Here is a 22,601-nt window from a genome sequence, read left to right as displayed (position 1 = left end):
ATATATGTTCATCAGAATGGGAAAGGTAATGTGAACAATTAAAAATTAGTGTCTATAGGGCAATCTGTAGATTCAATATAATCTACTAAAATACCAAGGTCATACTTGAAGAACTGGAAAAAAAAGTTCTTCATTTTGTGTGGAACCAGAGAAAAACCCATATAGCCAAGACAATTTTTAGTAATAAAAATAAAGCGAAAGGTATCACTCTACCAGACTTTAGATTATATTACAAGTCCACAGTGATCAAAACAGTACAGTATTGGTAAAAAAAATAGACACAGACATAAGGAACTGAACAGAAAACCAAGAGATGAAACTAGTCTCATACAGCCAGCCATCTGATCTTTGATAAACCAAACAAAAGCATACACTGGGGAAAAGAATCACTATTCAATAAATGGTGCTGAGAAAACTAGATAACCACATGTTCAAGACTGAAACCCTTTATCACTTACAAAAATTGACTTAAGATGGACAAAAGATTTAAATCTGAGACATGAAATGATAAAACCCTAGAAGAAAATGTGGAAAAAACTCTTGAGGATTTGGCCTGGGGAAAGATTTCATGAAGATTTCTGTGGTAATTGCAACAACAAAAGCAAATGGAACTAAATTAAACTGAAAAGCTTCTGCACAGCTAAAGACACAATTAAAGCAAACAGACAACCTTCAGAATGGGAAAAAATATTTGCATATTATGAATCTGACAAAGGCTTGATAACTAGAATCTATAGAGAACTCTAATTAATCAACAAAAAAAGAGCAAAAAATCCCACTACTGGGGAAGAGACAAGGACAGAACATTTTCTGAGAAAGAAAGACAAATGGCTGACCAACATTTGAAAAAATATTCATCGTACCAAATCATCAGAAAAATGCAAACCCAAACCACCCCAACATACCATCTATCCCCAGTGAGAATAGCCCATATCACAAAATCCCAAAGTTGCAGATGCTGGTGGGAATGTGGAGAGAGGGGAACACTTTTATGCTGTTGATGGAACTGCAAACTCATACAGACTCTTTGGGAAGAAGTATGGAGAATCCTCAAAGAACTCAAATTAGAGCTCTCATTTGATCCTGCAATCCCACTAGTAGGCAGCTACCCAGAAAAACAAAAAGTCATGGTATTATAAAGACATTTACACTAGATTGTTTATTGTAGCTCAATTTACAATTGCCAAGATGTGGAAACAACCTAAATGCTCATCAACTCAGGAATGGATAAACAAACTATGGTACATTATACTATGGAACACTATTCAGCCACAAAAAGTAGTGACTTTACATCTTTTCTATCAACCTGGATAGAGGTGAAACACATTCTTCTTAGTAAACTATCACAAGAATGAAAAAGCAAATATCCAATGTACTCGACACTAATATGAAGCCAGTAGATGGTCTACTTCACACCCACATAGAAGTAAAACTCAATTCAATTGAGTCAGAAGAGGGAACAAAGGGGAGGAGCGGGAGATTCATGTGCTCCCACTTAATGGACACAGTGTAGGGGTATATGGTACACCTTTTGGGTGTGGGACACAACTACAAGACGGACTCTACCTAACAAATTCAAACACTGTGACGTGGTTGTCTGTATCCTTACATTAACCTGAAGTTAAAAATAATAATAAAAAACAAATAAATAAAAATTAGTATGGTGCTCTTGACGGTTTGAAGTGGTGAAGGTCTAGAGCAGAGTGGTAAAAAAGGAAATATGAAAAACAGTAATTTCTTTTGATAATTAATTTCTACTTAGAAGGCAGAATCCGCAGAAAGTCCCTAGGGATTAGAGATAAGAGGTGGAAAGGCAGAAGGAAAAAGGAGTCAACTGCTAGAGATTAGTGCTACTGTAGTCAAAGGCCAAGATGGAAAGAACAACAGTTTGTTATTTTTTGACTTTGGGGTGAGATGGGGTGGGTAGGAGGGGCACTGGGGATGAGGTATGAAGGGTGATATACATGCAACTTTCAAGTGGAAATATTTTAGAAAAAAATCAAAAGACTGGAGTTAAGTAAGAGATGAAAATTTCAAGTCACCAACTTAAAAGCTAAATCTAAGACTACAAAGTAGAAAAGTTCTCAAAGGAATTAAGTATGCAGAGAAAAGGAAAAGAAGAGAGAATCTTGTGGGAAACATACAGAGGTGGACAGGCAGGTAGGCAGTCAGGCAAAATCTTAATAGAACAGGGTAGTGGCATAGATATGCTTAGATCTTCTGGTTGAAACCTATCCAGAAAGCAAGATGAAATTTCCAGAAATGGTGCACTACTGGAAATACAGAATGTATGTGATACAGGGCTTGGGACATCTCAATAATGGACCTAGTAACAAAATATGCCCAGTTGTCCTTTTTTTTATTTTTTGCTGTGACAAAATGAGGTCATTCTGCTTTGGCAAGGTGGTCCTGAGAATGGAAGGCTCTACTCTGTCCCACATAGAGAGAGGTCCTGAGGGCCATTGGTGGGAGAAGTGGGTTAGCATGCAGCTGCTAGAATGCAGTGAAGTCAGAACAAAGCCCTGAGGCTGCCACTGCAGACTTTGAAGTGATGAGGGCCTACAGCAGAGTGGTAAAAATGGAAATATGAAAAATAATACTAGGCAGGAGGCTACTACAGCACAGAAAGGACCAGAATGGGACCAGGCTATGGCTATAAGGGCTGTGAACCCAGGCCACACGGGCACCCTGGGAAGCAGCACACAGGGTCATATGATATAGAACTTAAAATATAGGCACATGGCTCATGAGTAAAGTACATAGACAAGTAGGTACAGGCCAAAGGGACAACCAACCAAGCCCAGGCTGGACATGTAAATCTGACACTGGTGTCACACACAAATCCAGGACTTCTTTCATAAATACCAAATTCCAAATTTCAATGTCACTAATGACCTAAGGTGGCACCCAAAGCTTTCACCAATCATGTATCTCAATATTTGGTTCTAAAACAGTCTTATGGGTAGCACCCGTAGCTCAGCCAGCCATATACACCAAAGATGGCGAGTTCAAACTCAGCCCAGGCCAGCTTTAAAACAATGACAACTGCAACAACAACAACAAAATAGCCAGGCATTGTGGCGGGTGCCTATAGTCCCAGCTACTTGGGAGGCTGAGAATTGCTTCAGCCCAAGAGTTTGAGGTTGCTGTGAGCTGTGATGCCATAGCACTCTACCCAGGACAACAGTTTGAGGCTCTGCCTCAAAAAAAAAAAAAAGAAAAAGAAAAAAGAAAAAATCTCAAAGAATCATCAGTGTCACAATTTAACTAAGGTGCACTGAAATAAAAATACTCAATATTTAAAATCAAAAAGGCAAATCAAAAATAATTTTTTCTAAGAACTTTTCCATACTTCTGTATTACAAAGCAATTTTTTAAAACTTTTAAAGAAATCTTTATATAATGTTAAATACCTGGTGACAAGATCACCTGAGATCAAATGACAGACTGATAACCACCAAAACACTTAGCTTTATAGCAGCTAGTTTTCTTTCTTTTTTTTTTTTTATAGCAGCTAGTTTTCTATAATCAAATTGAATAATGCGTTTTCTTTTTTCTTTTTTTTTTTTTGAGACTGAATCTCACTTTGTCTCCCTTCGTAGACTGTCCTGGCGTCCTAAGCTCCCAGCAACCTCAAACTCCTGGGCTCAAATGATTCTCTTGCCTCAGCCTCCTAAGTATCTGGGACTACAGGTGCCCGCCACAACATCTGGTTATTTTTAGAGATGGAGTCTCGCTCTGGCTCAGGTTGGTATTGCATGAGCTCAAGCAATCTACTGGCCTCAGCCTCCGAGAGTGCTAGGATTACAAGTGTGAACCACTGTGTCCAGCCTGAATAATGCGTTTTCATATATGGTTAAGCTATAATTAGTTCATATGGAATTTTATTTTAAATAAGAAAAGTTTAGTTAACTCCATTTGTATTGTATTACTTCAATGTTCCACTTCTCACTGTAAGAAAACGACAATATATTGAGGATGCTAGCTTTTTTTTTTGGCACTAAATACCTATAAGCAACTGATCCTAATGGTTTTAAGTTTGACCATTTGGCAGGATTAGTTGATAAACTGATACTTTCCTTATGGGCCCCTTCCCCCATCCCATGACCTGGATTTATTTTAAACCTTCTATTTCTCTTTTAGAAAAATCTACATTTTGCAAACCTTTTTAGATGTAGCCATTACATAATATATACATAAAAAGAGGCAATTAGTTTTCTTTGCCAACCTTGCCAATATTTCAATTTGGCAACACTGTCTCTATGAAGCTACTAGCAACAACATCGCAAATATAAATTCAGATACATGTAGTCCCTGACATATGGCTGGCTACTTTATTTTAACACATACAAATAGCCACAGAGGCTGATATCACCGCCATAGGTCTAGTTCCACTCTTCCCTTCACCCACCACATCTCAGATTGGGGCCCAGGGTCATTAAAACCATTTCAGAAAAAACAGAAGCCTTGGAATTTTAGCAAGTAAAAAGCAAGCATATCTTGAGACAGCAAGATAAGAAAAAGAAAAAGCAAGTGGCTACAATAGGAAGATCAGAATTAGAGAGATAAGGAAAAAAAAAACGGTATAGGATGGAAACATGGAAAAGAGTACAAATACTATCACAAAAGTTATTTTAGCCGTTTGAGATTTTTATATGGAGTCAGGTCTATGCTCAAAATGATGAGCAAAAATTGTCCCCTTTTCTTATCACAGTATAAGGAAAAAAAAACCAGAAAAAAATAAAATTATTTCTAGCTATAACCTAGAAACCTAGACACCAGTCATAACAGTTTTTGTGAGAAAATAAATTCCAAAATTCAATATCTGAATGCAGTGAATAAGAAAGGTCCCAGCTCCCCATTCAGTGGGAGAATAACTAAAAACTTATAAACAAGCAGTGTTACATATTGTGATAAGAATTACGAGGAAAACAATGTTCTGAGCCAGAAATATTTGTGTATGCATTTTAAATAGGGTTGCTGAAGTCTCTGAAGAAGTAGTTTTTATACTAAACTTAGAGGAAAGGAGGGGCCAGTAATTTTAAGAGCATGAGAAAAAATAGTCCAAGAAAGTAGAACAGGCTCTGAGGCAGAAAAGAGTTTACCTTGTTCAGGTATCTGAGAAATCTCTGACAATGCACAGTAGTGAAACAGATGGATGAGCATGATAAAATGAAGCTTGAAGACAGGCAAAGGCTTATAGTTGAGATTTTATTCTGATGTAATGAAAAGCCAACGAGCTTATAAAGAAACCTATAATTCTGAAGAACAGCCAAAATTATATTAATTGAGGACGGTTTCAAAAATCAAAATAGTAAAAGTGAATATTTTAAGCTGTATAAAATTCTTAACCACTGTGATTCTGGAATACTGACCACAGGCCTATAGCTATTTAACGTTTCCACTTGTCATCAGTAAATTCCCTTCCTCTGTTATAATCTGGCTCTGGTGTCCTGCTCCCTTCATAGCATTTATCACAATTTCACCTTTTTTTTTTTTTTTGACTTTTCCCCCCCTCTTCCTCATAGTGCTCCGTATGCTCCTTTAGTGCAGAGGCAATGCCAATCTTGTTAACATTCTTTTCCTACAAACTCACATCAGACTCACTACTAAGTAGGCAATCAGTTCTTACTGAACAATGAATATGATTCATCTAGAAATTAATAACCATTTAGCTGTTCTAGATACTGAGTAAACAGAAAGACTGAAATGTAACATTCCATATCCCCAAGAAGCTCAGAAGGAGAAAGAATCTGGTAAACAGCTTATTTAAACCATGCTATCAACATACTGTTTTTTAAGTCAAAGGATGAGAACACATATGGTCTGACAAATAATTTTCTTTGTACAGGCATGAATATCTATGTGAAAAGCCCAATAAAGGTACAAAAATAGAATCAGGAATATTTAATAAATACTTTTCCTAAAATCATTAGCAATTTGAGGGTCTTAAAAAAGTCTATCATGTAGAACATCTGTGCTTATAGCCTCTTTTTTTTTTTTGTAGAGACAGAGTCTCACTGTACCGCCCTCGGTAGAGTGCCGTGGCGTCACACGGCTCACAGCAACCTCTAACTCTTGGGCTTATGCTATTCTCTTGCCTCAGCCTCCCAAGCAGCTGGGACTACAGGAGCCCGCCACAACGGCTATTTTTTAGTTGCAGTTTGGCCGGGGCTAGGTTTGAACCCGCCACCCTCGGCATATGGGGCTGGCGCCCTACTTATTGAGCCACAGGCGCCGCCCGCTTATAGCCTCTTAAGATAATACATAGCCCGTGTGGATTTGTGTGGACTTTAGTATGGGGAACATCTGAAAGTACCCTATTTAAGAAAAACAAAACCAAACTGACTGCTGAGCAGAGCAAAAGGTAAGCTTACACAATATCCAACCTGTTGTGTGAAATTCCAGCATTTCCAACCTGCACCATGTCTAAGGGTGCCAAGTTTTGATCTGCACTGATTCAGCAGTACAATTACAGTCCTTTCACAGGAAGTTACTACTACACAGCTTTTTCCCATCTTTAGGACATTACTAAAGGAAAACAGTCATGGCTGACACTATTGGGGAGGCAGGACAAATTATGAGGAAAAGAAGAAAGGAAGGAAAGAAGAAGAAAAAAAATGAATAGACACATAGGATTAAGTTCAGTTTTATCTAACAAGTGGTACATAGAGCAAGTTAACAAAAACAAAAGCCTTTTTAGCAGACTTGGAAGCAAAAACAGTACTGTGTGATACAACTTAAATCTAGTGGTTTGGTGAAGTGAAACCTTGCATTCCTTAAAAAAGGAACTTTCTGCCCCCTTAAAAAAAAATAGCAAAAAAGCAAAAGCTTGTCATTTTATAGATTATTTTTCCGGTCCCTTAAAAAAGAGTAGCACTACATGACTCACAGAAAGAATATCACCAGCACTCTTAGTCAGCTCAAAGAACAAATCTACAGCCCAGAAAATAAAGAAATTGGCTGTGCAATAAAATGTAATTGGGGTTAGTTCGAGAAACAGATTTACCTAAATAAAAGGGTTGTAAAGACAAGTTGTACAAGGGGCTTTAGTTTTTCTCAGCACAAAACGAAAATACAGCAAAATGCTCTTAGAACACCAGTCTCAAATTTTATGTAAATGCCAATCGTTCTAAATTAGTAATGCTTTAAATACCCTACCACAGTCTAACTTGTATTCCAAGTCACTCCGTTCAATCCACACGATTTGAACACATTCCTACTTTTAGAGTAGGAACTGAATCTTCAGTTTTTGTCCACATGCAGATTAAGATACTAAATATTGAACGACAACTATGAATTTGGTGACTATCGTAATGTGGACTCACTGATGAACTAAAAGAGTTCAAACAAAATTATATATTTAATATCAATGATGCAAAATGGCAAAAACGATACAAACATGCCAAGCGCTGAACTGGAGAAAACAAGTTAAACACGGCTAAATGTAAAAATCCCATACATCCAGCGTCCCCTGGAATACCGGCAACACAACGGTCCTTTCTCCTTCCAAGAATACTGCTGAAACAAGCTCTGGCAATCTCAGAGCTTGTCAATATAGGCTGAAATTTCTAGAAAAGTTCCGGACCAGGAAGCAAGGCCGGGCCACAAAACATCAGCACTGCATTCCTAACACCTGACACGGGATGCCACACGGTTTGTGGACTAGCCAGCATCTGGGCAGGAGGGTGTGGACCTAACAGGCAAGGTTGGTTCGGCAAGGGTAGCGCCCCCAGACCTCGACCCGCCCAGCGCTACTCCGCCACGAAGCTCCTTATCCCAATACTTGGCTCTCACACAATAGTCCTCCGGCTCCCGCTCCCGGGGCTTGTCACCCCACGTCCCCACACTGGGCATAGGAGCAGTCAACCCCTCGCCCTCCCCACAACACCGCGCGCGAGGCCACCCTGTGCGAGGAAGGATGGCGTTCGCCTCCCTCGAGTCGATACACAGTTTATAATTCAGTGCCCCACCCCAGAGCATCCAGTCCTCTCTGCACTCTTCCTGGGAGAAGTGCCTCCCACCACATCCTCTACACCCTGTAACCAAGCCCCGCAGCCTTACCCAGACCCCTACACGAACACCCCTGGAGATAACACCTCCGAATCCAGCCGACTGGGTGACTCCGATCGGCGGCAGCACCTTCGCGACGCTTTCGCGATTGCCGTAAAGGGAGACAGGGTCGGAACTAGCTGCAGCGCGGCCTCGGGCGCGTTCACGCCCCGGAGCAGGCCTGGCTGTTCGGGAGCGCGCCCTAGTGCCCCACCCTACCCGGGCGCCCTTCGCGGCTAGCCACCGGCACTGGTAGGTTGGGCCGGGTAAGGCAGACAGAAAGCCGGGGAAGAAGGACGGGAAGAGCCGGCCCTGAGAGGTTACCTGCTCTAGAAAGGTGCGTCAGAAATTGGGATCTGGAGGATCGAGGAAATAGGAGCAGCCGGGAGCCCCCAACCCGCATGGCGGGCGCGCGACAATCCGGGTGGCTCACCTGGCTTCCAGGGGCTACAGTGTGCAGGTCGCTGGTGGCGTCAGTCGCGGGCGGTCTTTATGGGACCTGGGTGGGTAGCGGCTATTTGGGTGAGTGCAGGCTGGGCTCAAATCACCGCGCTCCACATTTCTGTCGCTCTTCGTCCTTCAGGCCCAAGCGGTGCTTAGTGTCCAGCTCCGTCTTGTTTCTTCCGCTGGTCTCAGGCAAAGTGGAGCCGAGATCTTTAAAGGCCTAGTGCTTCGAGCCTCTAGATAAAATCCCGGTCTAATTAATTCCTCGGGTTTTGTTTTAAGCAGTTGCTGAGAATCTTCGCCCCAGTCCCACTAAAACTACGGTTGAGTGCGCGTTACTGTTGTTGTCATTTCTGGGCTCGGATACTTTGGTGGTCGGAGCGGTGGTGGGAGGAGGTACGTTTGAAATTAAGATTCGTGGTGACTGTGTGTGTACCGGTAGCTCAGTCAAGTACCCGCAGTTCTATCACAGGTGTTGGACCCCCTAACAGAATTAAAATTACTAGTCCTAGGTATTCACAGGGAGTAAACCATAGAAAAATCTTTCCAGTTCTCCCAAATTTTAATTTATAAATCAGTACCCAAATGCAACTCTGTATTTTATGTTGTATCTTTAGACTGTCTTCATTTCTTTCCCATGTGTCATCTGACGTAATTTATAAACATGTTACTTAATCGTCTAGACTCTTTAGGATTTAACTGTTAGAAAAGTTTTCCATTTGTTGGTAGGCTAAGTTAAAGGTTAGAAAATAATTTTTTCTTATACTTTGCTTTGGGCCTGATGGTTCTGTGTACCTCAAAAAGAAGCTTAGGGCTTTCTGTCTATTCAGTTGGAACATCCAGAATTTACATTGTTATTTTGTAGCAGTCACCAGTAGAGGAGACAGCACAGGGAATTCAACTTATTACCAATGGGATATAAATATTTGTGTGTGTGTGGGGGGGGGGGGAACTGCAGTTTTGATTCATGGAACCTCAAAGAAAGCGGAGAAGATAGGTAAGAGATGCGAGAACATTTCGTTAAACACTTCTACCGCTATATTAAGTTTATCCTGTATATTTTAAAGTATTTTGAAAGACTTCTTGAATTATTAACCATTAAAATTCTAATTTTACTTGGTTGTCAATTACCAGATGCTTTCAGCTTCAAGGGGAAAACAACATGGGCAGTTAGTAGTCTGCCTCACCTAATCCATATGCTTAAATTTCTTGGTTATTGTTAGCAACCTAGTAAATCATTTCAGTCCCTACTTGTCCTCTAAATTGTCATTTTAAACAACTAGAACTCACAAGGTCTGTGGAGAAACGAATCTTAAGATGATTGATACATAGAAAGAATTCATACATAGAATTTGTTCCCCATACCTTTGGCCAGTTACAGTATTAATAAGTCACCTATCATTATTGGATGCTTACTCCGTTGCATTCCACTGATTCCCCTCAGAGTTTGGCTGTTTTAAAAATTAAAATACTGTAACTCAGAAGCTAAGTACTTGCCTGAAATTATACAGCTGGGAAGTGGTAAAGGTAGTATTTGCATTATTATTATTATTTATTTATTTATTTTTGTGTGTGTGAGACAGAGCCTCAAGCTGTCGCCCAGGGTAGAGTACCATGGCATCATAGCTCCTAACAACCTCAAACTCCTGGGTTCAAGCAATCCTCTTGCCTTAGCCTCTCAAGTAGCTGGGACTACAGGCACTGGCCACGCCTGGCTATTTTATTTTACCTTTTTTTTTTTTTTAATTTTTTTACAGACGGAGTCTTGCTCCTATTCAGAGTTGGTCTCAAACTCAGAAAGCTCAAGCAATCCACTCGCCTCAGCTTCCCAGAGTGCTAGGATTACAGGTGTGAGCCACCGAGCCCAGCAGCACATGCATTATTTAAATCTGATCTCACAGGTGTCTTTCCGTTGAATCACATGGTCTGGTAAGTGCTGTATTTTTGTTGATAAGTTATTCTTTCTTCATTTTGTCTCTCTTTTTATAGGGGTAAACTCAGTGTTTTTCCTTTTATTTTATCCATTCTGAGGCCAGTGAAAGGTATCTGTCTGATGTGAGAAAGGATAAGAAAATTGATATCCTAGAATTAAAACATTTAATTATAGATAGTACAACATGATTATAAAAAGTCAAGTATCAACTTTTTATTTAATTTTTTCATTTTAAAAGTATCAACTTTTTAAAGACAAATAGCCTATTAATGTTACAGCCTAGTGTTCTGTACATGAGCAATATTGATGTTGACTTGAAATTCTACATGTTTAAAATCATGTGTATTGAAAGAACTTATTTTCTTTGTATGTTAATCTTAGGATTTACAAAAGGTGCTGATTTGGGCAGATCTGAAGACTGAGAGTTTTTGAACTTATAGCATAGGTAATTTTTCTTTCACATTCTATAAGAAGAACAAATATGTATTGACTATCTATGATAGTACCTTATGTGTTTTACTTGGTCCTTGAATAAACCTTTATGAAGCAGGTATTATTTTAGACCACTTAGCAGGTATTACTAAAAGCTCCCATTTATATGCTAAAAAGTCAAAGAGAGAACTGAAACCAGAGTAGTGAAGTGGCAGTGCCTTCTTTGGGAGCATATGGCTAAATAGCAGAAATAAAGCACAACTAGGGAGTGTTAATGGCCCTCCTCCCCCCGCTGCCCAAAGTAGTGAGATAGAATTTATACCCCTATAACCTCCCAGGTACACAATTACAGCAGGCACCATTCCATAGTAGTATGTAAATGGTGCCTGTGTTTCAGGGGGTGACATTTTTGTATAATAAAATGTATGAACATCATTTCCATTTGGAATTGTACAACTCCTAGCCTTGAGAACCACCTTCCCCCAATCCAGCCAGAACCTGCAAAAGTCCACACACTCAGTGAAGGGTGAACCAGAAAAATATTTCCCTCCTAGCAAAGGTAGATCACAAAGAAATCTGTTCATTTTTACCACAGCTTCAGATGAGGTAAAGATAAAGATACCACTTGAAAACTTAAAACTGGAGAGTCTACCACCTCTCAGATTCAAAGTTCAAATTTGGGTGTCTATTGGTCTAAAAAACTGAAAGCCAAGAAAATAACAGAAACTTGGCCTAGTTTGGTAATGTGCCAGAGTGTCTGACAAAAACAAATATGTTTCCCGAATGAGTCACCCTTAATTTAAGCCTTTCAGAAAACTCCAGATATTAAGATCATCCAAATACAAGCTCACAGTCAAAAATCATAAAACACATGTGCAAGAGTCAGCTGAACAAAATAGCATTCTAAGGACTTTAGATTATCAGAAACAACATTTAAAGAGATGAAAGATGAAAAATTAAAGATTTTAGAATAGTGATTCAAAATGTATACAAACTGAAAATGATTGTTTCAGAAGACTATGCTGGGGAAAGCAGCTATAGGATTTTGGCAAGGTGTCACTATTAACTAAACAGATGAAGAAAAAAAATGTTGATGGAATTTTAAAGACTGATAAGGAAAGAAGAACAGAACGGAGATTATGATAGTTCAGCCAGTAAATTATGCAAATCAGCACTGTAATGGTGACTTTAGGGATAAAGGAAAAACTGATTTAGCAATATGTAAATGTACGTGTTTTAGCAACAAGTCAGATGATTAGAGGTTATGACAAGTACAAGTCAAAAATGGCTGAGATTTCATTCTTTCAGAGTTCAGTCTGACATGAGGAAGCTATAAATATTTACAAATTTTATGGGAAATACTAAATTTTTTTAGGCTGTTACACTATAAAATACTCCTTCAGACATTTTTGGTGTTAGAATGAAATTGCTTTATTTTATTTTTGAATCCTGTCTCTATCAGGGTCCAGATCTATGACCTGGGGCGGTTCTCTTAACCTACAATTCTGCTGAGGGGAGTAAATGAGATCATATATTTATGGGGTTTAGTAAGTTTTTGTAAGGCATAATAAACACACTGTTTGCTTTGCAATGATAATGGCTAGAGTAAGTGATTGGCAGCAAAGAGCGGCCAGAAGTAAATATATATATATATGTATATATATATTTCTTTTTATTATTTTTATTAAATCATACCTTTGTACATTGATGCATTTATGGAGTTCAGGGTACTCCTTTTATATACAATGTGAAATGCTTACATTGAACTAATTAACACATTTATCACAATTATACCCATTTCTTAATAGTTTTGAAATGTACCATTGCATCATACACATTAGGTGAGGTCCCCCCAAATACCTTCCCTCCTCTCATATTCCCCCCTCCCCTCCCCTCTCTCTCCTCTTTCCTTCTACTTTCTGGACTATAGTTATGTTTTGCCATTCATATGAGTGTGTAGGTGATTATATATTGATTTCATAGTAGTATTGAGTACATTGGATACTTTTTTCCCCATTCTTGAGATACTTTACTAAGAAGAATATGTTCCAGCTCCATCCAGGTAAACATAAGAGATGTGAAGTCTCCATCATTTTTTATGGCTGCATAGTATTCTATGGTGTACATATACTACAATTTGTTAATCCATTCATGGGTCAGTGGGCACTTGGGTTTCCATGTCTTGGCTATTATGAATTGGGCTGTAATAAACATTCTGGTGCAAATGTGTTTGTTGTGAAATAATTTTTGATCATCTGGGTATATAGCTCATAGAGGAATTACGGGATCAAATGGTAGGTCTACTTTTAGTTCCTTAAGTATTCTCCAAACTTCTTTACAAAAAGGTCGTTTTAGTGTGCATTTCCACCAGCAGTATAGAAGCGTTCCCTTCTCTCCGCATCCACGCCAACATCTGTAGTTCTAGGATTTTGTGATGTGGGCTAGTCTTACTGGAGTTAGATGATATCTCAAAGTGGTTTTGATTTGCATTTCTCTGATGATTTAAGGATGATGAGCGTTTTTTCATGTGTTTGTAAGCCATGTCTTCTCTGTCTTCATCGGAGAAGTTTCTGTTCAAGTCTCTTGCCCACGTAGAAATGGAGTTATTTGTTCTTTTCTTATTGATTAGTTTGAGTTATCTGTAGATTCTTGTTATCAGATCTTTGTCAGAAGCATAACCTGCAAAAATCTTCTCCCATTCTGAAGGTTGTCTGTTTGCTTTACTTAGTGTGCTCTTGGCTGTGCAAAAGCTTTTTAGTTTGATCAGATCCCAGTAATGTATTTTTGGTGTTGCTTCATTTGCCCAGGGGGTCCTCCTCAAGTGTTTTCCCCACACTCTCTTCTAGTATTTTTATAGTTTCCTATCTTAAGTTTAAATCTTTTATCCAGTGAGAATCAATTTTTGTTAATGGTGAAAGGTGTGGGTCCAGTTTCAGTCTTGTACAGGTTGCCAGCCAGTTCAACAAGCACTATTTGTTAAATACAGAGTCTTTCCCCCACTGAATATTTTTGATAGGCTTGTCGAAGATCAAGTGACGATAAGTAGCTGGGTTCATCTCTTGGTTCTCCATTCAGTTCCATAAATCTACTACTCTGTTTTTGTGCCAGTACCATGCTGTTTTGATCACTATAGATTTATAGTATAGCCTGAAGTATGGTAATGTGATACCTCCTGATTTGTTCTTATTTCTGAGTAATGTATTTGCTATTCAAGGTTTTTTTCTGATACCATATAAAATGAAGTACTGTTTTCTCAAGTTCTTTAAAGTATGACAATGGTGCTTTAATAGGGATTGTATTAAATCTGTAGGTTGCTTTGGGTACTATAGACATTTTAACAATGTTGATTCTTCCCAGCCATGAGCATGGTATGTTTTTTCATTTGTTAACATCTTCAGCTATTTCTTTTCTCAGAGTTTCATAGTTCTCTTTTTAGAGATCTTTCACGTCCTAAATTCCTAAATTTAGGTATTTAGGAATACCTAAATTCCCAGATATTTCATCTTCTTTGGCACTATTGTAAAAGGAATAGAGTCCTTGACTGTTTTTTCAGCTTAACTATTGTTAGCATATATAAAAGTTACTGATTTGTAAGTATTGATTTTATAACCTGAGATGCTGCTATATTACTTGATCACTTCTAAGAGTTTTGAAGTTGAGTCCCTGGGATTTTCCAGATATAGGATCATATCATCAATGACGAGTGAGAGTTTGATCTCCCCTGACCCTATTTGGATACCCTTGATTGCCTTCTCTTGCCTGATTGCGATAGCTAAGACTTCCATTACTATGTCGAATAGTAGTGGAGACAGTGGGTATTCTTACCTTGTTGCTGATCTAAGTGGAAATATTTTCAATTTTACACCATTCAATATGATACTGGCTGTGAATTTTACACCATTCAATATGATACTGGCTGTGGGTTTGCTGTAGATGCCCTCTATCTGTTTAAGAAATGTCCCTTCTAAGCATATTTTCTTAATTGTTCTGATCATGAAAGGATGCTGGATATTATCAAAGGATTTTTTACATCAACTGAGAGAATTCTGTCATCTTTGTCTTTTATTTTATTGATGTGGTGTATTATACTTATAGATTTGCATGTGTTGAACCAACCCTGTAACCCTGGAATAAAACCAATTTGATCATGGTGTATAATTTTTTTGATGTGTTGTTGAATTCTGTTTTCTAGGATCTTATTGAATATTTTTGCATCTATATTCATTAATGATATTGGTTTATAATTTTCTTTCTTTGTTGGATCCTTTCCTAGTTTTGGTATCAGGGTGATATTTACTTCATAGAATGTGTTGGGAAGTATTCCTTCTTTTTCTATGCTTTGGAAAACATTGTATAATGTAGGTACTAGTTCCTCTTGAAAGGTTTGATAGAATTTGTATGTGAAGCCATCTGGTCCTGGACTTTTCTTTTTAGGGAGATTTTGTATTATTGTTGCTATTTCAGTGATCGATGTGTTTATTCAAGATTTCTAATTCTTTCTTGTTGAGTCTAGGAAGGTGGTGTGCTTCCTTATTTCCTTCAGATTTTCATATTTCTGGGAAAAGAGATTTTTGTGGTAATCATTGAGGATTTTTTGAATTTCTGAAGTGTCTGGGTTTTTTTTAATTAGAGACAGAGTGTTACTTTGTCACCCTTGGTAGAGTGCTGTGGCATCACAGCTCACAGCAACCTCCAGCTCTTGGGCTTAGGTGATTCTCTTGCCTCAGCCTCCCAAGTAGCTGGGACTACAGGCGCCAGCCACAACGCCCGGCTATTTTTTTGTTGCAGTTTGGCCGGGGCTGGGTTTGAACCTACCACCCTCCATATATGGGGCCAGCGCCCTACTCAGTGAGCCACAGGTGCCCCCCCCCACCACAACTTTTTGTTTTGTTGATCTTCTGAATGATTCTTTTGTTTTCAGTTCCATTTAATCCTGCCCTAATTTTGGTTATTTCTTTTCTTCTGCTGGGTTTGGGGTTGGAATGTTCTTCCTTTTCCAATGGCTTGAGATGATCCATTAAGTTGTTGGCTTCCTCTCTTTCTGTTTTCTTAATGAAGGCTTCCAAATGCTATAAATTTCCCTTTTAGGACTTAGGTGTTTGCAGTATCCCACAGGTTTTGATAATTTGTGTGTTTGTTGTCATTTTGTTCCAATAATTTGGTGATTTCCTTCTTAATCTCATCTTTGACCCAGCTATCATTCAGCCTAAGATTATTTAGCTTCCATGACTTTGAGTATGAAGATTCCCGTTGCTGTTGAGTTCAACTTTTATTCCATGATGGTCCGAGAAGATACAAGGAATAATTTCTATACTTTTAAATTTGCTGAGGTTAGACATGTGTCCTAGATATGATCTATTTTGGAGGATGACCCTTGGACTGATGAGAAGAATGTATATTCAGTTTTATTGGGGTGAAATGTTCTGCAGAGGTCTGTAAAGTCCAGTTTTTCTAGGTTTAAGTCCAATATTTCTTTGTTTAGTTTCTTCTTGGAGGATCTATCCAAAACTGTCAAAGGGGTGTTAAAATCTGCAACTATTATAGTGTAGGAAGATATCAAGTTGTTCATATCCATTAGGCTCTGCTTTATGAATTGAGGAGCATTCTGGTAGGGTGCATAAATGTTAATTATTAAAATCTCTTCAGTTGGGTGTTTTCCTTGACAGCTATGTAGTGACCTTCCTTATTTTTCTTTATCTTTGTTGGTTTAAAGCCAATTGTATCTGCTACTAAAATTGCAACCCCTGCTTTTTTCTGGTTTCCATTTGCCTGTATTAAACAACTCCATCCCTTCACCCTGAGTCTATTTTTATCCTTTAAGATAAGGTGAGATTCTTGTATATAGCAGATATCTGGTCTGAGTTTATGTATTCAGTCAGCCTGTGCCTCTTTAGAGAACAATTTAAACCCTTCACATTAATTGAGAGAATTGATAAGCCTGGTTGTGTTTTGGGTGTCATGATTTTCAGATGTCTAGTGGACATTTTTAATCCTTTCACCACTGTGGAAGTTGGGTATTGTTCAAAAAATTTGGGTGAGTTTACTTTGGAGGTAGAGCATTGTGCTGGTCATTGTGGAGGATGGGTCTGAGAATATCCTGGAGAGCTAGTTTAGTTATGGCAAATTTCTTCAACATGTGTATGTCATTAAAGTATTTGATTTCTCCATCATGAATGAAACTCAGTTTAGCTGGATACAGGATCCTGGGCTGGAAGTTGTTTTGTTTTAGGAGATTGAAGGTCGATGACCATCTTCTTCTGGCTTGAAACATATCAGCTGAGAGATCTGCAGTCATTCTGATACTTCTCCCTGTGTAGGTGATGCTTTTCTGGCTGCTTGGAGAATTTTCTCCTGTATCTTAACTTTGGCAAAGTTAATCACAACGTGTCTAGGAGATACTTTATTTGTATCGAGTCTTGCTGGGGTTCTGAAACTGCTATCTGAAGTTCTGTATCTCTTGGCAATGCTTGGGAAATTCTCCAAAATATCCTGGAATAGAGCATCTGTACCATTTGGACCATCCTCTTCTCCTTTGGGAATTCCTTTAAGACGAATATTTGATCTTTTGGAGTGATATCACAAGTCTCTCAGGGAATGATCAGTTTTTGCTCTTCATTTGTCTGCCTCTTTGCATGTTTGGGAATGTTCAAAAGCTTTGTCTTCACTTTCAGAGATCCTTTCTTCTGCCTGGTCAACTCTATTACTGAGGGATTCTACTATATTTTGGAGTTCCTCAACTTTTTCATTTCCTTGAGCTCTGCTGTCTCTTTTCTCATTGTGTCCATATCTTTGGTGACTTGGGCTTTGAATTCATTAATTTCTTGAGACAACTTTAGAACTACTCTTTGGAATTCAATTTCTATCTTTTCTTCCATTCTATTTATCTTATTTGCAATCTATATTCTGAATTTGATTTCTGACATGGCTGCCATTGTCTGTGCATGGCATCTTCAGTTACAGCTCCTTTGTCATTTCTTGGGGGAGGGAGGTTATTGTTGCCAGAGTTCTTCTGTTGGGTCTGCATCATGTTTATTTTCCACCATTTGGTTATTAGAACTGGTAGGGTGAGAATGAATTGGGGTTCCCAGGTTGTAGATATAGCCCCTTACCAAAGCGCTAGACTTTGTAATTGTGGCTTATCTCCTACAACCTTACACAGGCCCCTTTTAGAGTTTTTTTTTTTTTTTTTTGTAGAGACCAAGTCTCACTGTACCACCCTCAGGTAGAGTGCTGTGGCGTCACACGGCTCACAGCAACCTCTTAACTCTTGGGCTTACGCGATTCTCTTGCCTCAGCCTCCCGAGCAGCTGGGACTACAGGCGCCCGCCACAACGCCCGGCTATTTTTTGGTTGCAGTTTGGCCGGGGCTGGGTTTGAACCCGCCACCCTCGGCATATGGGGCTGGCGCCCTACTCACTGAGCCACAGGCGCCACCCATCCCCTTTTAGAGTTTTGGCTGGAGACTCTGAGGACCTACTTGGTGAGATAGTGCAACCTAGCTCTGTTTTGATATCACCGAAATATCTTCCCTATCCTAAGAAACCACAGTATTAGGATGAAATCTCAGCTGTGAAGAGATACAAACAGCTGTGGCGTCCAGCCCCCACCCTTCAGTTCTTTTCTGCTACAGAACTTCAAAGGTCAACCTCAGAATGTCCCCAGGTGGACAGCCCTACACATGGGTTACAATTAAATTGTCTCAGGCAGTGTAAACCGTGCTCAACAGAGAGGGGTTCAGGGGTATCAACAGCACATTTGGAGCTAGGGATCTACACTCCTGCCAACCAGACTCAGTCCATACTGTTGTCCACTTCTCTACTTACAGGCCCAGTTGGAGCCAGGAGCACACCCCGGCCTACAGGTCCCAGTCCACACCCTGCTAGCATCTGCTTGCCAGACCAATTGGAATCAGTGGACCACGCCCCCGCCTGCCAGTCTCAGTCCACTGCCTGGCAAGCCTCTTTTCACAGACTCCGTTAAGAGTCAGGGCACTGCACCCTGCCCACAAGTTTCAGTCCTCACCTGGTAAGCCTCTGCTCACCAGCCTTGCTGGAGACAGGGCCACACCCTAACCCTCAGGTCTTGGTTTACACCCAGTAAGCCATTGCTCAAGGGTTCTGTTGGAATCGGGACCACACCCTTGCTCTCAGGTCTCAGTCCACGCCTAGCAAGCCTCTGCTTGCAGGCCCAGCCCTGTCTGCCAAACTCAGTCCACACGGGGCAACCATGCCATCATACCTGGGGGTTCTGCACCCCATCCCACCAGACACAGCCCAAACTGAGGGTCAATACTACCACTGGCATATTCATAACCAGGGGACTGCTCCTCCTCCCACTGAGTGTCCGTTTCTTCCCACATGCTCTTTCTTCCCCGTTACTCACAGATTCTGTCCTGATGGTTGGCAGTCCACACTATGCCCACATCTCTCAGGACAAGACCAAACACTCTTGTGCTGTGCAGGGGGCAGAACTTCAGAGCATCATGCAAAGGGGAAGGGTGCACTGGGAGTTTGGACTAGTGGGGGAAAATATCTGTTCAATTTTATGCCTGGCAGGGTGGTGTCTAGGTTCATAAGTGGGACCTCCCTGGAGAAAGACCTGGAGTTTAGCGGCTCACTCTAGTAAGGTAAAATGAGAGGCCTTTTGTTCCCTGCTCCTTCCCAAATAGCCTGCAGGAGGGGTTTCCCATCCTCTAGTTGATAAGCTTTGTACCTGAAATTTGTTTACTTGAATGCTCTTCCTTGAATTTACAGCTTGCCGAACTTCTTTCTTGGCTCAGCTCCCCGCCCTTGGCTTCATAGACTGATTCCATCCAGGTTTTCTTCCTCTGCTCAGGAGCCTTTGCTGAGGTTTTCTACCAGTCAGCCATCTTCCCTGAATTCCAGAAGTAAATATATTAATAGAAAGGTAAGTATAGATGTGATGCAAAGACCTTGAGTTAAGGAGGAAAGACAGTTTGTAAGGGAATAGGAGAAACCATTGAAGGATTCTTTATAAGGACCATAACGTGGTCAAATTGGCACTTTAAAATTTGAAGGATCACTTCGGTTTTATAGTATAATCCAGACAGATTGTGGTTAAGACTGGAGGAGGATCGAGTAACATAGGAAAATCCAAAGTCACTCAATAATCAATACAGAACACTTCTCAGTTCACCAAGAAGTGTATGGGGATTTCTTCTCACCAGCAACCAGTCTAATAAGTTCTGGAGCAGACACCAGCTGAATGTTCTTCGATTTAATTCTGACAACATCCACCTGGAGATAGTGTCAGATCTCATAGTTTGAGGGCTCAGTTTGACAAGACTGCCTCTCATGTCAGGTGGTAATCACTAGCCCCAGGTGGTTATACCTGTGCTGACCAGCTATAAAATAGGGTTCTTATTACCCCTCCTTGATTCATTTAATTTACTAGGGTGGCTCAAGGAACTCAGGGAAACATACTGACTAGTTTATAATAAAGGATATGGACAAAAAGAGGCATGGAGCAAGGCATGTGGGAAAAAGTGCAAATCTTCTATACCCTTTCCAGGTGTGCCACCCTCCAGAAAATTCCACATGTTTAGCTATCTGGAAGCTCTCTGAACCTAGTTTTTTTTTTTTTTTTTTTTTTTTTTTTGGCTTTTATGGAGCACTTATGAGTAACCATGGTTGATTTAACTATTGGCCATCAGCGATTGACTTAACCTTCACTCTCTCTCTCCCCTCCCCAAAGTTTAGGAGGTGGGCTGAGGCTAAAAGTCTCAACCCTTTAATCATGCCTTGGTCTTTTCCTATGACTGGCTCCCGTCCCAATGAGATGACTAGCTATAAGCCCCTAGTCATCTCATTACCCCATAAAAGACACTCTTAATCACTCTGCATATTCCTAGGTTTTAATAGCTTTTTGCCTAGAAGTGGGATTGAGAAAGAACAAATACATATATATTTCACAATATCACAAGAACCCTTTAGGAAGTTATGATAATAATCTGTCCAAGAGGTGATGGTTCTTTAGGTATAGTAGTGACAGTGAAGATGAAGAGAAGGGGTAGATTTGATAGAAATGTAGGAGGTAGAATAAATAGTACATGGTACTTGATTTTGTGTGGGGAGATGGGACAGAAAGTTTGTGGTTTTGTCAAGTGGGTGTTTCTTGGTTCCATTCACTACGAAAGCAAAGAAGAATGTGGATGGCTAGAGTAAGATGGAGGAAGCCCTGGTGAATTATCTTTTCCAATTTATTTTTTCTATTTCAGAAGACTTGTTGGAAATGTGGTGGTTTCAGCAAGGCCTCAGTTTCCTTCCTTCAGCTCTTGTAATTTGGACATCTGCTGCTTTGATGTTTTCATACATTACTGCAGTAACACTCCACCATGTAGACCCTGCCTTGCCTTACATCAGGTCAGTGGAATGTATTCTTTGTGTAGAAGAATCTTTGTCTCATTTTTATTTTAACATTTAATGTTAACCTTTTTATGTTAAACCAACATTTAATGTCAACTTTTTAGAGATCAGATTTTATATTGGCGTTACAACCATAAAGAGAACATAAAAAAGGAACTTGAATTTGGCTTTTTCTACATGCTAGAGAAATGTGGAAACAGCAGAATAAGATTGAGTTAGTGAATTGAATTGTGATTCTTTAGTACCCTGAGTCCCAAATAAGGACTTGAGGCTATTTCAGGTGATAGAATTGGAATTAATCTCTTAAAATTCAAATGCTAGAAATAATAAAAACATGAAAAGACAGTGGTAATGACAAACATTTATTGATCTACTCACAGTGTACAAGGTAATGTTGTAAGCCTTCTCTTTGTTTTATAGGAGGTAGGAATATTATCTTCATGGGGGAGAGAGGAAGAAATAAAATCTGAGAAGGTTAAGTTATTTGCTCAAGGGCACATAGCTCAGTAAGTGTTGGAACCAAGATTTAAACGTGAGCAGTTTGACTCTGGGGACTCTGGGGACTGTACTCTTTATGACATGCTGCCAAGATATTTTTGACATGTTAAGTGTCAAAATTTATCAGTAATATTTTTGAAATCTCACAACTAGTAATGATGTAAAGATGGGTGTTTAATTGTATATACTCTGTCCATAACCTTTTTTTCCAGTTACACAAGTAGTAAGTAATTATTACAATACAATTTTAAATAAGACCAGAATGATTATGAAAATAAAATGTGAAAGTCCCTTCCTGATCCCCACCAGTTCAGAGATACCTCATAGTTTGGTAGGTTTCCTTCCAGAGTTTGTTTTGTTTTGTACTTTTTCTCTCTTTTCTCCTTTCTTTTTTTCTTTTAACATTTTTTGGGTTTTTCATTTTGTTTCATTTATAAAAAATGATAGCATGTTGATATTGCTTTTTTATCTTTTCTCCCCCTTTTTCTGGCTGTAATAAACAATACTGTAGTGAAGGTCTCAAATGTAGAACTTTATATTCTGCTAGAGAAACATGAAGCTTAAGGAGCCTGACCATTTTTTATTAACTCTAAGAGAAGACACATACTAAGATTGATGGAGGTTCTTCCCATTATTTCTTTTTCTTTTTAGAACTTGTCTGCTTTTATTTTAAAGAGCTTTACTACAGTCATCACTCCATGGGTTCCACATTCATATATTCAACCAACCACAGATCAAAAATATTCTGGCAAAGAAAATTCCATAAAGTTCTGAGATAGAGGGAGGGTAAATGGTGGGACCACACCTATGGAGCTATGGAGCATATTGCAGGGGTACAAGTCAAATCTATCAAGTAT

The 22,601-nt window shown here is 39.4% G+C and overlaps 2 protein-coding genes across 6 annotated transcripts in view; one reads left to right on the top strand and one right to left on the bottom strand.

Moving 5' to 3' along the window:
- The window catches only part of CEPT1 (choline/ethanolamine phosphotransferase 1), a 46,486-nt gene extending 38,290 nt beyond the window's left edge, over positions 1-8,196 (bottom strand). The window contains exon 1 of one of the 2 annotated variants that reach the window (XM_053590440.1): positions 8,065-8,196. The gene's annotated coding sequence lies outside the window, so the exon portion shown is untranslated. The remainder of the gene's footprint in view (positions 1-8,064) is intronic. The other variant, XM_053590439.1, reaches the window with a different exon arrangement.
- Positions 8,197-8,235: 39 nt separating this feature from the next.
- DRAM2 (DNA damage regulated autophagy modulator 2) overlaps positions 8,236-22,601 on the top strand; it is a 33,159-nt gene continuing 18,793 nt past the window's right edge. The window contains exons 1-6 of one of the 4 annotated variants that reach the window (XM_053590442.1): positions 8,236-8,389; positions 10,254-10,425; positions 18,687-18,886; positions 19,417-19,487; positions 19,615-19,768; positions 21,099-21,243. In XM_053590442.1, the coding sequence (XP_053446417.1) occupies positions 21,113-21,243 (131 nt within the window). In that variant the 5' untranslated portion in view covers positions 8,236-8,389; positions 10,254-10,425; positions 18,687-18,886; ... (1 more) ...; positions 19,615-19,768; positions 21,099-21,112. Of the gene's footprint in view, positions 8,390-10,253; positions 10,426-10,810; positions 10,875-18,686; positions 18,887-19,416; positions 19,488-19,614; positions 19,769-21,098; positions 21,244-22,601 lie in introns of all 4 variants that reach the window. The other 3 variants (XM_053590443.1, XM_053590441.1, XM_053590444.1) reach the window with 3 other exon arrangements.

This window comes from Nycticebus coucang, chromosome 5, assembly GCF_027406575.1.
Source record: "Nycticebus coucang isolate mNycCou1 chromosome 5, mNycCou1.pri, whole genome shotgun sequence".
Taxonomy (NCBI): domain Eukaryota; kingdom Metazoa; phylum Chordata; class Mammalia; order Primates; family Lorisidae; genus Nycticebus; species Nycticebus coucang.
This window is presented reverse-complemented; position numbering and strand designations above follow the sequence as displayed.